At 43.9% G+C, this 15,454-nt stretch overlaps 1 protein-coding gene across 5 annotated transcripts in view; it reads left to right on the top strand.

Moving 5' to 3' along the window:
* The first annotated feature begins 2,494 nt into the window (after positions 1–2,494).
* The window catches only part of LOC124697109 (7-methyl-GTP pyrophosphatase-like), a 29,258-nt gene continuing 16,298 nt past the window's right edge, over positions 2,495–15,454 (top strand). Inside the window, exons 1-9 of one of the 5 annotated variants that reach the window (XM_047229742.1) lie at positions 2,495–2,564; positions 2,670–2,741; positions 2,843–2,917; positions 3,292–3,384; positions 4,692–4,761; positions 4,847–4,938; positions 5,589–5,630; positions 5,788–5,868; positions 5,960–6,324. In XM_047229742.1, the coding sequence (XP_047085698.1) occupies positions 2,541–2,564; positions 2,670–2,741; positions 2,843–2,917; positions 3,292–3,384; positions 4,692–4,761; positions 4,847–4,938; positions 5,589–5,630; positions 5,788–5,868; positions 5,960–6,040 (630 nt within the window). In that variant the 5' untranslated portion in view covers positions 2,495–2,540 and the 3' untranslated portion in view covers positions 6,041–6,324. Of the gene's footprint in view, positions 2,565–2,669; positions 2,742–2,842; positions 2,918–3,291; positions 3,385–4,691; positions 4,762–4,846; positions 4,939–5,588; positions 5,631–5,787; positions 5,869–5,959; positions 6,325–7,209; positions 7,255–7,292; positions 7,425–7,516; positions 7,589–7,989; positions 8,083–9,349; positions 9,420–15,454 lie in introns of those variants that run through there. The other 4 variants (XM_047229743.1, XM_047229745.1, XM_047229744.1 and 1 more) reach the window with 4 other exon arrangements.

Genomic DNA, 15,454 nt, shown 5'->3' with positions numbered 1-15,454 from the left:
TCGTTACGGAAACAAACATCCGAGGAGAACGATCCGGCTGCTGTCTAGGATGCTTCGTGGGCCTTTCCGCAGCAGGGCTAGGCCTTGGGCCTATGCTGGGCTGCCACGTGCGGGGATGTACCAACTACTGAGTTAAGAAGTATACATACATAGTTGAAAAGAGACAAGACGTATGGATAATTTGGAATCATTAGTCCCACCTCGTTCCTTTTCAACGATTATCAACAGTTTATAAACGTTCACAATTTCCTTGAGTATCAGCAAAGGGAAGTTGCCTCGGGAATCAAATGTGCTGGTGATCGACAAAGGATTAAACGAGACTATGTTGAGATGACGGATGACATTTGCCAATTGGGACTGGAAGGATTAAACAGGGCTGAAAGGAAAACGCCTCCCGCCGCCGGCAGCGCCCCTCTCCGGCCAGGCAGCTGCCCCCAGCGCCCCTCCTACGCACAGGGAGATGTGACCAGCACGGTGGCATTGTGGTTGTTGATCAGCTGTCTAATCAATCAGCTACACGGAACCTGACCTTCAAGCGCGGCCCATCTCTCCTGATAAGCGCGTTGGAGCCCATGAGTCAGAACTCTGGTGTAGTTGCTATAGTGTATCCTGAAATCTTACGAGCGGCCGCGTGCCACACGAACCTCACGGGCACACGCACTAGGCCATCCCACTGGTAGGCTAGCTAATATTAGGTGTTGTTTTTTAAAAAGCTGTAACTTTTAAACCGTGCGATGAAATTACAATTCGTTTTCACTTTTAAAATCTTCACGATGAGAGTTTCAAAACTAGACCACATTTTCATATGTTTCGACGAAATTTTTTAACAAGCAATTTTGATGCGCGACAGAGCAACTTTATTGTGCAGGAAAACAACTTTGGTGTGCGACAAAGCAACTTTGGTGTGCAACGAACATGAACAGTTTTTGGTACACGAAGGCCCGCGGAGGAACAAACGTGCCCGGCGACGCAGTTTTCGAACCCTGGAGAGCAACTTTGACGCCCGACCGAGCAAAATTAGTATCCTGCAGAGCAACTTTAGTACTCGACGGAGCAAATTTGGTTTGTGACGGTCCAATCTTGGCGTCCAGTGAAGCAACTTTGGTGCCCACCGAATAAATTTTGACGGATGGCTGAGCAACTTTGGCGTTCAAAGAATGCAACTTTTATTGTGAATGTAGATTTACGTTGTGCAAGCAAAGTTGCTTCCCCAACACTAAAGTTGCATCGTCTGGCATTATAATTGCTTTGTCGCACGTAGAAGTTGCTTTAAAAAAAACTTCATCAAAATACATAGAAACGAGATCTAGTTTTGAAGAGCTCACCGCAAGAAATTCAAACGTGAAAGCGGATTCGAATTTCGACATCTGGTGCAAAAGTTATATGCTTTTAAACATTTTAAAAGGATAATTAATGTGCATGATGTCATCATAGTGCATGTGCTACAACAACCATAAATAATAGGTGTTCACACGGACAAAACTAGTCTGCTTCCTTTTTTGGTTGAGTGCTCAGATGTACCAATGGGCACGCGGCCGCTCCCTAGACTCATCCATAGTGTATTCATACCTCCCGTGTAGCCCGGACCGGAGTGACAACTGAAGCTGGAGCAGATGTCCGCCAGCGGCATTTGAAGGTAGTTGTTTTTTTCTTGTTCATGAATGGTGATGGTGAGATTTTTTGGCTTCTGGTTTTTTCTCTTGTTTTCTCAGTTTATGGTTTTTCCTCTTGTTTCTTGCTCTATTTTTTTGTTCGTTTTTTCCTTATTTACAAGCATTCTAAATTTTTGTAACCGGTTTTTTAATTCAAGAATAATTTTTAAATGCATAAACATTTTAAAAATTTGCGAACATCTTTTCAAGTTCATGATTTTTTAATATGTAAACTTTTTTCAAATTCATGAACATTTTTTTAATTCGAAACATTTTTCAAATTCATGAACTTTTTTTAATTCGAAACATTTTTCAAATTGATGATTTTTTAAATTAGCGAATTCTGAAGTCGTGAACATTTTCAAAAACTGGAGCATTTTATTGATTTCATGATTTTTTATCCGTAAACATTTTTTCAAATTCATGAACATTTTTTTTAAATCAGCGAACATCTAAAGGCGTGATAAATTTTTAATTTGGAATGATTTTGAATTTTCATGAACATTTTTCGAATCAGTAAACTTATACATTCATGATTTTTTTCTTCAAAATCTTGAAATTTTTGAAATCCACAAAAGAAAATTATGAAGATATTTTCAAATTTGTGAACATAATTTTTTTTAGGCTTTAAAAAAAATCGGTGTACATTTTGAATGGAAATAAATAAAATATTTTGAACAAAAGCGGACACGGGCTTATCAGCAAAATTAATTTTTCAGAAAAAAAATGGCTAAGCGTTCCAGGTGATTGGGCCGGCGCCGCAAAAGGGCTGGCCCGAATGTTTTCCGGCTATTGTGGCGACGATAAATGGAAGAAAACCCAAAAATCTTCTTTCCGTAAACCTGTCCTTTTCCCCTCCGCTGTTTCCTGGTGTCTGGGAGTTCAACAATGGCCGCCTCTTCGGCTCTCAGAGTAAGCAAAGCACGCACCGCCGCCGCCGCCCCACGCCCCGCCCCGCCCCGCCCCTCCCCCTGTTCCTCCCTAACCGGGCTTCCTTGGTTTTGGTTAACGATGCAGCTGATCCTCGGCTCCTCGTCGGCTTCGCGTCGTCTGATTCTTTCCGAGATGGGATACCAGTTCACACTACTTGTAGGTGATTTCCCCCCTCGTTTGCTGAAGTAGGTTCACTCCAGATGTTTTCTTGTGATTTACCTCTTCTATTTTCTTGTTTTCCCTCTGTTGGGATTTAGAGCGCGGACATTGACGAGAAGGAGATCAGAATGGAGAAGCCAGAGGAACTAGTGGTCGCCCTGGCTCACGCGAAAGTAATTCCCCCTTTTCTCTCACCCAAGAACTTGGTTCTGCTTTCTCTGTAAATTTGTTCTAGTTTTTTCGTTTTGGAAAGACAGAAAGGTTCTAAAGAGAGCGAATACCTAATTTCTCGGGCAGGAGTGAAGTTTGCTTCGGAGGTGTGGTTTTTAGGTTTTTCATTAACTAGTTATGGTGATAAAACGAATTTATAGCAGGTTGGAGCTTGGAAAAGTTTGTCCTTTGCGTCAATAACAAGGGCCTTTAGCATGTGTTACTAATTTATATATTTCTTTTAACAAAAAACATGAGATGGTAAAATTGTGCCAGGTGAAGTTCTGGTTTTGCTTCGGTTATTTAGTGTTCACACGATGCTACATCAATGCTGTAGGCAGATGCAATATTGGAGAAGATGGCAAAGAATGGGATGATGCAAGAGATTGCTGACTCTCAAGAGACTACCTTGTTGATCACTGCTGATCAAGTATGTAGTTTAAATCCCCTTTCACTAGTCCTTTTAATTGCAGTCTTTGTCATAATTGTGATGCTACATGCTAGTTTTATGTGGATATAGCAGAATAGTAGTAGTCACTTTACACTGAATTTCTTGAATCTGGAGGGAGTAATGCTGGAAACAGTCATCATTGCCTGAGTGTGCTTACATGATTGTGTTACCAATGTACTTCAAGATTTAGTGCCTTGCCAGTTTTGGTTCTGGTGTTTCTGCATATATGGTCTAGTCTATCTTGTCCTGACCATTGTTTGGTTTAGGAGTTAGGCACATATGGTGCTAGAAGGCCAATAACACCAATCATCCAATATGAATATTCAGAGAGTGCTCAGATAATAATCCATGTCAAGAGGCATAAATTGGTGTTTGCATATACTTTCCCATATATAATCCAGATATTATGCAGACAAGGATAGCAGTTAGGCCGAAAGAGTCTGCATAATATTTAGATCCAAGCAAAGAGGCATAAAACCGTATTGATATGTCACTTAGACTTAGTCATTTTCATCCATGGTTTAATTATATTTTGGTTTCTGAGTATGATATTTTTGAGGGAAATTGGATATGAAATTTAGATAATTATAAACAGAGAGGGCATGTTTGGTTTTTCTAGCTCATTATTAGTTGCTTTTGTTAAAATGGAGAGAGAAACTAGTGTTTCTTGGCATGTTATGACATCAGTGATTAAAATCGATATAGCTGAATAGTTATACTCTCAGAAAATAGTGGAATATTGATACGAAAACTGCAAACGGAGGCCGAGCTACATGTAGCCCTTTATTTTCAAAATTTCGAAAATCATGGTTTAAAGTTTCAAAAAAATCTGAAAAAATATCCTGGATGTAGCCAATGATGAAATCTACAAAGGTGTAAAATCTCAATGTGAAATACTTTGTATTGTAGGCTACACAAAAATGACAAAATCTGACAAAATTTTATAGTTTTGAAATGTGCACTATTCACTATACTGAGATCCACACATTTGTCATTTTTGTGTAGCCTAAAATACTAGGAATTTCACATTGAGATTTTGCATGTTTGTAGATTTCATCATTGGCTACATCCAGGATTTTTTTTCATAATTTTTTGAAACTTAAAAATATGATTTTCGAATTTTTGGAAATAAAGAGCTACATGTAGCTCGGCCTTCATTTGTCCACTCTCGATATTGATACCCTTTTGCCCATACAATTTGTATGCATACATGTTAGTCTTATTTACCCAACCCCCTCCCCACACCACCACTGCACCTTGTCTTAATATTTTTTTTCATTATGAAGGTTGTGGTCCATGATGGAGTTATCCGTGAAAAACCAACCACTCCAGAAGAGGCACGCAAATTCATCCAAGGTTTGTCTTTTCAACTTTTCGTCTCTGAGCTCAAATTACTTAATGGTTTGTTAGACTTGTCCGTTTAACCACATACCGCTTACAGGATACTCCCAAAGCCATGCTGCAACAATTGGATCTGTGCTTGTTACAGATGTGAAGAATGGTAGTAGAAGGGGAGGATGGGATAAATCTGAAGTAATAGCCAGATTCCTCTGATGTTTTCTTTTCCAAATGTTATTCCTCTGATGTTTCATTCCTGAATGAGTACCAAAGTCATTCTTTGGCACAAGTATCAGTTTTCATTTAAATCGTCATCTTTTCCTGAAGGAGCAACCTACCCCATGAATTCTGGATTTTAATTCAGATTAGCTTTTCAGTAACATGATTTGGTGTAATGCTAGCTTCCTTTTAAAATCTGCTCCAACTTTCATCCCCCATAAGTTGATCAAATAAAAGTGACCTAACATGAGCTGATGAGCGCAACCTGTCTGAGGTCAATTGATGGGCCAATTCATTCTTAATGTTCAGATGCTCTTGTGCTCTTTCAGAAAGTTGAGATCCATCTTGAAGTTTTGAGACCAATTTGATATTTACCATTTAGATTCATTGTATCATGGTTTAGTTCAGAAGTATATTAACTTTTTAGATCCCCATTAGAAATTAGGTGCACGCACTGATAACTCTTTGGGCGCTTAAAGTAAGTATAAGGTGCCATTGGCACAAAATATCAAATCAATCCTAACGAATATGCAGAATCCAGTTATGATCCCATGTTCCCATCATCTTGAGTTCTGCGTCGCAGAGTTTTTGGCCTCACACTTTTCACTATAATTTTCCCTGAGCAGGTTTATTTCCACAGGATACCGGATGAAGTTATTGATAGCCTGGTAAGTCAGAAAAAACACACCCACCAGTTTAATTTTGGCATGTTCTGTAGTGTCCCTTCCTGGTTTCTCAAGAAACGAAGTGTATGTTTTGGAATATGTGTGCACTACTCCCATGATCTGATTCCTCATTGAAGCTTTTCACTTGTGTATGTTTCAGATTGAGGAGGGGGATGTCTTCTACGTAGCTGGTGGCCTCCTAGTGGAGCATCCACTGACTTCACCTCTCGTGGAATCCATTGTGAGTCGCATCCTTACATGTTCTGGTTCTAGGTTGAACTATGTATTTCTATGTCTGTGAAACTGCATCTCAATATGGCAACCTTGTGCAGGTCGGTACAATGGATAGCGTAATGGGGCTTCCTAAAGTGCTCACGGAGAAGCTCATCAAGGATTCTCTTCAGGAGTCCTAGCTGCAAATATCCGGACTAAGCTGGCTGGTTACGCAGAAATCTCATGTTGGAAATCTCCATTCTTGGCTTCTCGCGATGAACATATTAAGCACCCATCCTATCTGGCAAATGAGGCGAAAAAGCTAACTACCGTCGTCAGCTTTGTTATACCAACTTTGATAAACTGAACCATTGTAGCGATGGAATTCTTCTTGGTAGTTAAGTGTGCTGGGTAGTAATAACATCCCTTTTGGAGCCTTCTCCTGTAACCGACTCGTCATTACTAAACTTCATTCTTGGAGGTCGTGCTGATTTGATGTTAAAGTATGCCTATCACGTTTTCAGAACATAGTGCATGGTTATCTTAAAACGTGTGTGTTGCTTTATTTGCTCCTTCTCTTTCTGAGAGCTGCTATACGGTGATGAACTATGGCGGATTGCTCATTTTATGTCGTAGTTTTATTCATGTCATTTTTGGTCATTGTCCTAGAGAAGCCAATAGGGCAGCTCATGTTTTCCCTAGTAGAGCAGGTGGGTTTCAGTTCACTGTATGGCAGGAGGACCGTCCAGATTTTGTTTTCCTGTACTTGGTAATGTGACCCTAGTTTTGTCAAAGTCAGTATTTGTAAAGTACTCCCTCGGTCCCTCCTATCCTAGCCACGCTTTTTTTTTTCGCGCGGTTTTTGATGCACACCTTTAACCACTAATAAATACAAAATTATGTGCTTTCAGAATGTATAAATGGTATCGTTGCATTTGTCGTACAAATCTATTTCAGTTCATATATATTTATACAAATTCTATGGACATACTATAAGCAAATCATAGACAAAGTTATAGGTTGTTCACCCGCAGAATTTAAGGGATCTTTATAATAAATTGTTAACATCTACAACCTCAAACAAAGATTATGATCGACCCATAATAAATTATACTGTTATATTAATATTTGATGTCATAGATGTTGATATATTCGTAGATAAATTTGGTCAAATTTTACGAAGTTCGACTTTGACAAAAATAATAATATTCGGGACGTAACATTCAGGGATTTTTTTTAGTTAAATCGTCATGATGTCTTTGGTAAGAAAAAAGATGGACCGAAGTGTTAATCAGAGGACCTCTCAATCCTCCAATCTTTTTTTCTGTCAATCCTCCAATGTTGACATCTCCCTTCCTCTCCCTTGTTTCCTCCGTCTCGGTGAGTTCAAGAATGGCCGTCTCTTCGCCTCAGGGTACGCACCCCCAACCTCACCGCCGCCTGTTGGGTGAATCTCATTTCCCCTATCCGGGCTTGTATGTTTAACTTGGGTTTAGTGAATGATCGATGCAGCTGATCCTCGGCTCCTCGTCGGCTTCGCGCCGTCAGATTCTTTCCGAGATGGGCTACGAGTTCACAGTGCTTGTATGTGATTTTCCCCTTGTTTTCTGCGAAAGGTTTACTCTATCTGTTTTCTTGCGATTTATCTCTTTTGTTTTCCCTCGGCTGGGATTTAGAGCGCGGACATTGACGAGGATATCAGAATAGAGAAGCCAGAGGAACTGGTGGTCGCCTTGGCTCACGAGAAAGTAAATTCCTTTTTTCCTCTTACTCAAGAACTAGGTCCTGCTATCTTTGTAAAGTTGTTATAATTTTTTGGTTTGGAAAAGACAGAGAAGTTCTTAAGAACGAATACATAATTTAGGTAAGAGTGAAGTTTGCTTCGCAGCAGGGTTTTTAATTAACTATTTATGGTGATAAGACGAATTTATAGCAGGTCGTCACTTGCAAAGGTTTGTCCTTCTTTTATCAAGAACAATGGTGGTTAGCATATGTTACTACCTCTTTAAAGGGATTTGTGTTGTTTTTTGGCACCTCATTTATATATCTTCTTTTAACGAAGAAAAACAAGAAATGGTCAAATTGTGCCAGTTGAAGTTCTGGTTATGCTTCGGTTAGTAGTGTTCACAATGCTATATCCATGCTGTAGGCAGATGCAATATTGACGAAGATGGTGAAAAATGGGATGATGCAAGATATTGTTGAATCTCAAGAGACTACCTTGTTGATCACTGCTGACAAAGTATGTCGCTGAAATTCCTTTTCACAAGCCCTTTCACAAGCACTCTTTAGTCATAACTGTGATGTTAGTTTCATGTGGATATAGCAGAATGGTAGTCACTTTACAATAAATTTCTAGAATCTGCAGGGAGTGAACCTGGAAAGAGCCATTATTGCCTGATTGTACTTGCATGCCTATGCTACCACTGCATTTCAAGATTTAGTGCTACTGCCACGTCAGTTTTTGTTCTGGTGTTTCTTTTTTTTCGAAAAGGAGTATAACCCCCGGCCTGTACATCGATTGATGCACACAATCATTCTTCGGGTGTTTCAAGATATATGGTCCAGTTGCTCTTGATATTGTGTCGTTGGCGTTGCGGTGGCACAACTCTCCTGGAGGGTTGGCATGCTCATCTTGGTTGGAGCGTCCCATGCCTGCTCCTCCCGGCTCCCATAGCAGTTCTGGCGTCTTCTATTAGGCTTTCTGAGTTCGGCCCTTTGTTCTCGGGTCTTGAGTGGGTTTGGCCATGCGTTGGGGTTGTATGGTTTTTGTCTGGTTTTCCGCTAATTATCTCGGCATTTTCTTCTAATTAATGGATAAGGCAAAGCTTTTCCCTTCGTTTTTAAAAAAGATATATGGCCCAGAGACTTTAGTGATCCCCATTTGGTTTAGGAGTTGGACACATATGGTGCTAGAAGGACAATATCACCAATAATCCGACATGTCTGTTGTATTTCCGCATTGGATATTAAATGTTCTGGGAGTGATCAGATAATAATCCATGCCAAGAGGAACAAAATTTGGTGTTTGCATATATTTCCCACAGATAATCCAGATATTACACAGACAAAAATAGCAGTTAGGTCAAAGGAATCCACATAATATTTGGAACCATGCAAAGATGCATTAATTAGTATTTTCATGGACTATATTGATAAGTCACTGAGTCATTTTTCATATGTGATTTCATTATGTTCGGGTCTTTGGTTATGGAATTTAGATAATTATAATCCAGGACACATCTAGGTTTTTTGTTTAGTATCCAATTTTTTTCTTGCTAATGACTAATTACTTTGGTTAAAATTGGAGAGACAAACTAGTTTTTGTAGACACGTTATGGCATCAGTGATTAAAATGGTAGCATTCATAGTTGAATATTAATTTATTTTCTCAAAACAGTGGAATATATATACCCTTTGTGTTGCATGCCGCTGCACCTACCGTGTGTATGCATACATGTCAGTGCTTATTTACCCCCTTACGCCTTGTTTTTTTTTTTTTGATGTAGGTTGTGATCCATGATGGAGTTATTCGCAAAAAACCTACCACTCCAGAAGGGGCAAGTAAATTCATCCAAGGTCTGTCTTATTAAGTATTCGTGTGTCACCACGTTTCTAAGAAAAACCCCAAAACATTATATTTTGCATCTACTCCCACCTCCTTGCTTGCTGGTAGGCTCCCGCAGGTTGGGTTCCTCGCCGCCACGGCGCTCGTCGCCGGAGACCCCTTGGTCTCCGGCCCCTCTCTCCTTCCCCTCTCCTTTCTCCTAGCCCGGCATGGCTTCCTCCGCTTCGCACCCGTCGGGTTTCTCTCAGCGTTGGCAGCGGGCGGGGAGTGCCGAGTCAGTGTCCTCGGCGTCGCCGGCGAGGAATGAGCGCGTCTCCGGCTTGGGGCTTTCCTCCGCCTCTTCGGGGAACAGCGTGGGCGCGCCGCGCGTGGAGGTGGTGCCGCAGCCCTCGGCGGCGGAACGGGGTCGAGTTCATGACCGCCTGGCGTGGGAGCAGCCCAGGCCGTCGAAGAAGACGATGTGGCGGAGGCGCGTCGAGGCGCGGAACGAGGCGGGGCGGGGTGCCGTCGCGCCGGAGATGGATGGGCTATGTTTCAGATGCTACGAGCCCGGCCACCACAAAAGGGACTGCACCAACGACGAGCTCTGTGTCCGGTGCTGGTTCCGTGGCCATCCGGCGAGGGAGTGCAAGAGGCCTTGCAGCCCCGCGTCTGAGGAGGAGCTTCGCAACCTGGCCTTGGCCAAGATGGCGCGCCGCCGCTCACCGGTCCGGGGTGAGCATGCTGGGGGCCGGAGAGCCCCTGCCAGGGAGCCCGCTCGTGCGACCGCGGCCGCGCGCGCGCCCGCACCACCACCGCTTCGGCCTGCTCAGCCAGCTGCCGCGCCTCCCCCACCGCCGCCACCGCCGCCACCACCACCTCCTCTGGTGGCCCCCACGGTGACATAGGCATCCCCAATGGGCCTACCGAAGAAGGTACCCGGGGTTTACTGAAGGCCCACGACCCGAAGGATAAGAAGATTCGGAAGCCCAAGATATTATTAAGGAAAGCTAGAGTTGTAATAGGAGGCATTATTTGTAATCTTGCGGGAAGGGTTAGAAACCCTCCCGGACTCGTAAACTTGTAAATCACGAATCCCTCGGCTCCACCTCCTATATAAGGGGGAGTCGAGGGACAAAGAAAGGATCGAATCATTGTCTCTCAAACCCTAGCTTTTACATCGTCGAGTACTTTTCGACTGAAACCTTCAAGATCTACTTGCCCTCTACATCCAACGAAACCCTAGTCTACTACTTGTAGGCATTGACAAGTTAATCCCTTGTCAATTGGTGCCGTATGTGAGATCCAGAGGCGACAAGGAGCTGATCTCGATGGCACGTTCAAGATCGTCGACTTCGTCGATAGCAAGCAACATCATGGACAGAGGTAAACAGATCGAAACTGGTCTCGTTGATTTTGTTCCTCACCCGCCCTCCCGTTTGGATGCATATGCGTATCTGGAGGAGCCCATGGAGATGACGTTCGGAAAGTTCCACTTCCGCGTCGAGAAAGAAGGAACGTATCGTCTCGAAGTTCCGATTTCGTCGGGATTATCGGCGGTCGATCCCGATTTTTCAAGCTCAGCATCATCCATCGAGTCAGGCGACGAGGAGATTTCGTCGCCACGCTTCATCAGCACCAAAGCAAGCGAAAAACTCGCCAAGATCTTCAGCGACATGTCTTTCGAGTCATCCGCGGACTCCTATATAAGCGACGACTCGAATAGCGTCGACAGCCTCGACTTCATCGACAAATCCATCACTGTTGGAAAGGTCTTCACCAATCTCTATGATGGTGTCACCAAACCCAGTAAGATTCAGAATCCAAAATATGATCAGATTTATGCTATTGGAGAAGCAAGTCGCGATCAGGAGGAAACATCAGAGGCTTTCGATGACTTGGGAAATCCATATGTCGATCCCTCTGACCTAAGGCGAGGTTTAGGCAATAAATATGTCGGGCCTACACCACGCGTTAGGGTTCAACTCCCACAAGCAGCATGGGATAGAGCTGCAAGAGCTATGGATGGTTCAGAACCAATGGTGACAACTGCTACGACTGAAGAATTGCAGGCCTACCAATATAGGCTCGCTCGAGCTGGAAGGGAATTAGAAAAACAGACAGCTGCTCTGAACAGAAGAAAGGAGGCGAAGAGCGGAGTTAAGTCGACAATCAGGAACTTCGGGAGATAGCCACAGAGAAGCTCGACGGAGAGCAAGGTCGCGGCTGCAAAATATACCTGAAGCTGAAAGAGAGACTTTAATTCAAAACCTCGACATGTCTTTTATGTCAATCGACACGAGGGGAATATCATTCCAAAAACACCGGAAGCAGGGTACATGGCAACGCAAGCTTTCATCTTAGTGTCTAGGCCACCTCCCGGGGATCCAAGAGAGGCGTTGTACAACATGGCCATGGCAGGATGTGGAGCCATGGGAGCAACATTCGCAGCCACACCTCCCGAAGGAGCTGCAAGACAAAATAGCCCGAGACCTACTGCAGCAGTGCAAGATCCACCAGTAGCAAGCGGATTCAGAGATACGGCGGCTCAGGCCAGGGTAGATAGAGCGCGACAAGGTAGAAGAGAACATCGACAGTCACCAGAACTTGCTGAAGAAGATATGTGTGTACTCCCGTGTTTTACGCGACGGGTCCGGAAAACTCGAGTCCCCTCGAGATTCAAGTTACCCGATAGTTTCAAGAAATTTGATGGCCTACAAGATCCCGAGGATTGGCTAGTCGATTACCTCGAGACGGTAAAGCTGATAGGTGGAACCAGAGCAACAGCCATGCAGAGCATTGAAATACACCTGAGCGGAGCCACAAGATCTTGGATAAAAAAGCTTCCTCCAGGCTCTATCGACAGCTGGGATAGCTTTGAGGATGTGTTTGTCAAGAACTTCCGATCAACCTGCAAAAAGCCGGCGACACTAGAGGAATTGAGATCATGTCGACAAAAGCATGATGAATCAATGAGGAAGTACATTCAAAGGTGGAACATCATTAAAAACTCGGCAGAGAATATATCTGACAAGAGAGCGATAGACGCGTTCGTAGCAGGAGTCCGACGAGGCGATTTTGTGGAGAGACTTGGGAAGAACCAACCCAAGGACAGTATCAGCATTAATGGAAATAGCAAACAGATGGGCAGATGGCGAGGATGCTGTACATAATAAACGACACAGGTCACCAGAGGAGGACCGTAGTCGAAATTTTCAAAATAGACGACGATTTTCTCGGCAATTTTCGAGTTACGATGCACCTGGCCAAATCTCAGCTGGATTTCGAGCAAGCGCTGGAGGAAACAATAGAGATGATTATCAAATAAGCAACGAGCAGCGAGGCGACAATAGAGATGACTCCCGAAATAATAGGCCAAATAATGGACCTAGGTTTCAGAGACCTTTCGTGTCCTCTGAGGAGATGATGAACGGGCCATGCCAAATGCACTTTTATGTCGACAATAATGGAAAGAGACAGTCAGGACACTTGCAAAAGGATTGGCGAAATTTTCAGGAAATGCTAAGGTGGGCAGGGCACGCCAATGCCCAGGCGACAAATAGAAATCCGCAAGGGCCCAGGAGTGAGATTCACTTGCCACCTCCTCCCGCAATTACGGACGAAAATCGACATCAGCTCAGAATAGCGGCAGCACCAGCACCACCACCTTACGTTGATCCCAACTCTCATGGAGCGGTCTCGATGATTCAGAAAGGCAGACCATCCAACAGAGCTCAGAAAGTAATCTCGCGACAGGTGTTCATGGCAGAGAAGATGCCTCCACCAACGGTTGAGTACCTCAATTGGTCAGGGCAAGATATTGGCTTCACGATAGCGGACCATCCGCAGCAAGTTCCTCGACCAGGGCAGTCAGCACTTATCTTACCAGCAGTAATCGCGGGATTCGACGTATCGCGAGTATTCATAGACGGCGGCAGCAGCCTAAACCTTATGTACGCAGATACGCTAAGGAGGATGAACATCTCCCTAGCAAATTTGAAGCCAACTGATACGCGATTCCATGGAATTACGCCAGAAAAGCCAAGTTATTCGTTGGGGAAGATCAATCTCGACGTTCAGTTTGGAACCCGAGAAAATTACAGGATAGAGAAGCTGGAGTTCGAAGTCGTGGATTTCCCATCACAAGATCACGCCTTGTTGGGACGGCCAAGCATATGCCAGGTTTATGGCAGTACCACATTATACATACTTATTATGGAGGTTACCTGGACCTAAGGGACCAATCACAGTCAAAGGAAGCTTTGCACTAGCCGATAAATGTGACAAGGATTTTCATCGACTATCAGAAACTTTCGGGATGCAAGTAGAATACATGGAGTCAAGGCTTACGACTGATTATGATGTGATACCAGATGTGGGGAGGCCTAACAAAGAGCCAACTTTTAACACTGCAAAGGATTCCAAGGAGGTGCAGATTCACCCGACAGATCTGAAGAAGACGACGTCCATTGCAACAAACATGGACCTCGCATAGGAAAGCGCGCTCGTCGAGTTCCTCCGTGAGCACTGGAAAATCTTCGCATGGTGTCCAGCTGACATGCCAGGAGTACCTGGGGAACTTGCCGAGCACCACCTAAACTTGGATCCACTAGCGAGACCAATAAAACAACCTTTGCGGCGTTTTTCGGAGCCAAACCGTAAAGCCATGCGTCGTCAGAGATTGATCGACTAAGAGAAGCTGGTTTCATCAAGGAACTACATACAGAGGCCACATGGGTAGCAAACCCAGTATTGGTCCCGAAGAAAAACACTAAAGTCCTTCGCATGTGTGTCGACTTTACGTGTCTCAACAAACATTGTCCAAAGGATCACTTTCCCCTCCCGAGGATCGATCAAATTATCGACTCCACGGCAGGATGTGAACGTATTTCCTTCTTGGATGCTTACTCTGGTTATAACCAGATCAGATTGAAAGAAGAAGATGAAGTCAAAACAGCGTTCATCACACCTTATGGCGTGTTTTGCTATCGAATAATGCCTTTTTGTCTGAAAAACGCGGGAGCAACATATCAGCGGATGAGCAGAAGTGCTTAGCAACACAGATGGGAAAAACGTACAAGTATACATTGATGATGTCGTTATAACATCAAAAAAGGGGGCAACGTTGATCGAGGACTTGAAGGAAACTTTCGACAATCTTGACAAGTTTTGTCTCAAGCTGAACCCGAAGAAATGCTCTTTCGGCGTCCCTGCAGGAGAACTTCTCGGGTTCTTAGTTTCAGCAAGAGGGATTGAAGCAAATCCCGAAAAAATCCAAGCTATCGTAACAATGAGGAAGCCAACAAAGTTGAAAGAAGTACAGCAACTAACCGGGCGAGTCGCAGCTCTTAGCAGTATTCGTCGCCAGACTGGGAGAAAAGGCGTTACCATTCTACGCCCTAATCAAATAAGGAGATTAGTTCCAGTGGAACGAAGAGGCAGATAGAACTTTCGAAGATCTTAAACGCGCAATTTCGACACCACCAATCTTGGTGGCGCCAAAAGAGAAGGAACCCCTCCTGCTATACATTGCGGCTACACCCCAGGTGGTCAGCACGGCACTAGTTGTCGAAAGAGAGGAAGAAGGAAAACTCCATGGAGTACATAGGCCAGTATATTTCATAAGTGAAGTATTATCGCCTTCAAAACAAAGGTACCCACAGTACCACAAGCTAGCATACGGAGTATTCACAACCGCAAGAAAATTGCGGCACTATTTTTCGGCGCACCCGATAATAGTGGTCAATGAGGCGCCTTTATCCAATATACTCAACAATCCAGAAGCTACAGGTCGTGTCTCCCTTTGGGGAATAGAACTTTCTCCTCGGACATCACGTATGAAAAAAGAAAAGCAATAAAGTCGCAAATTCTGCCGTACATCATCGCAGAGTGGATGGAGCTGCAAAATACAGGGCCTCCAGATTTATCGAGAACCTGGACTATGAACTTCGACGGGTCCAAACGGTTAGAAGGAGCTGGAGCAGGCGTGATACTCATATCACCTGAAGGCGACAAATTAAAATATGTCTTACGGATGACGTTTCCAAATGCGTCAAACAATGAGGCA

This window comes from Lolium rigidum, chromosome 3 (genome assembly GCF_022539505.1).
Source record: "Lolium rigidum isolate FL_2022 chromosome 3, APGP_CSIRO_Lrig_0.1, whole genome shotgun sequence".
In the NCBI taxonomy this organism is placed as follows: domain Eukaryota; kingdom Viridiplantae; phylum Streptophyta; class Magnoliopsida; order Poales; family Poaceae; genus Lolium; species Lolium rigidum.
Note: the sequence above shows the minus strand (reverse complement) of the source record. Positions and strands in the feature narration are given on the sequence as shown.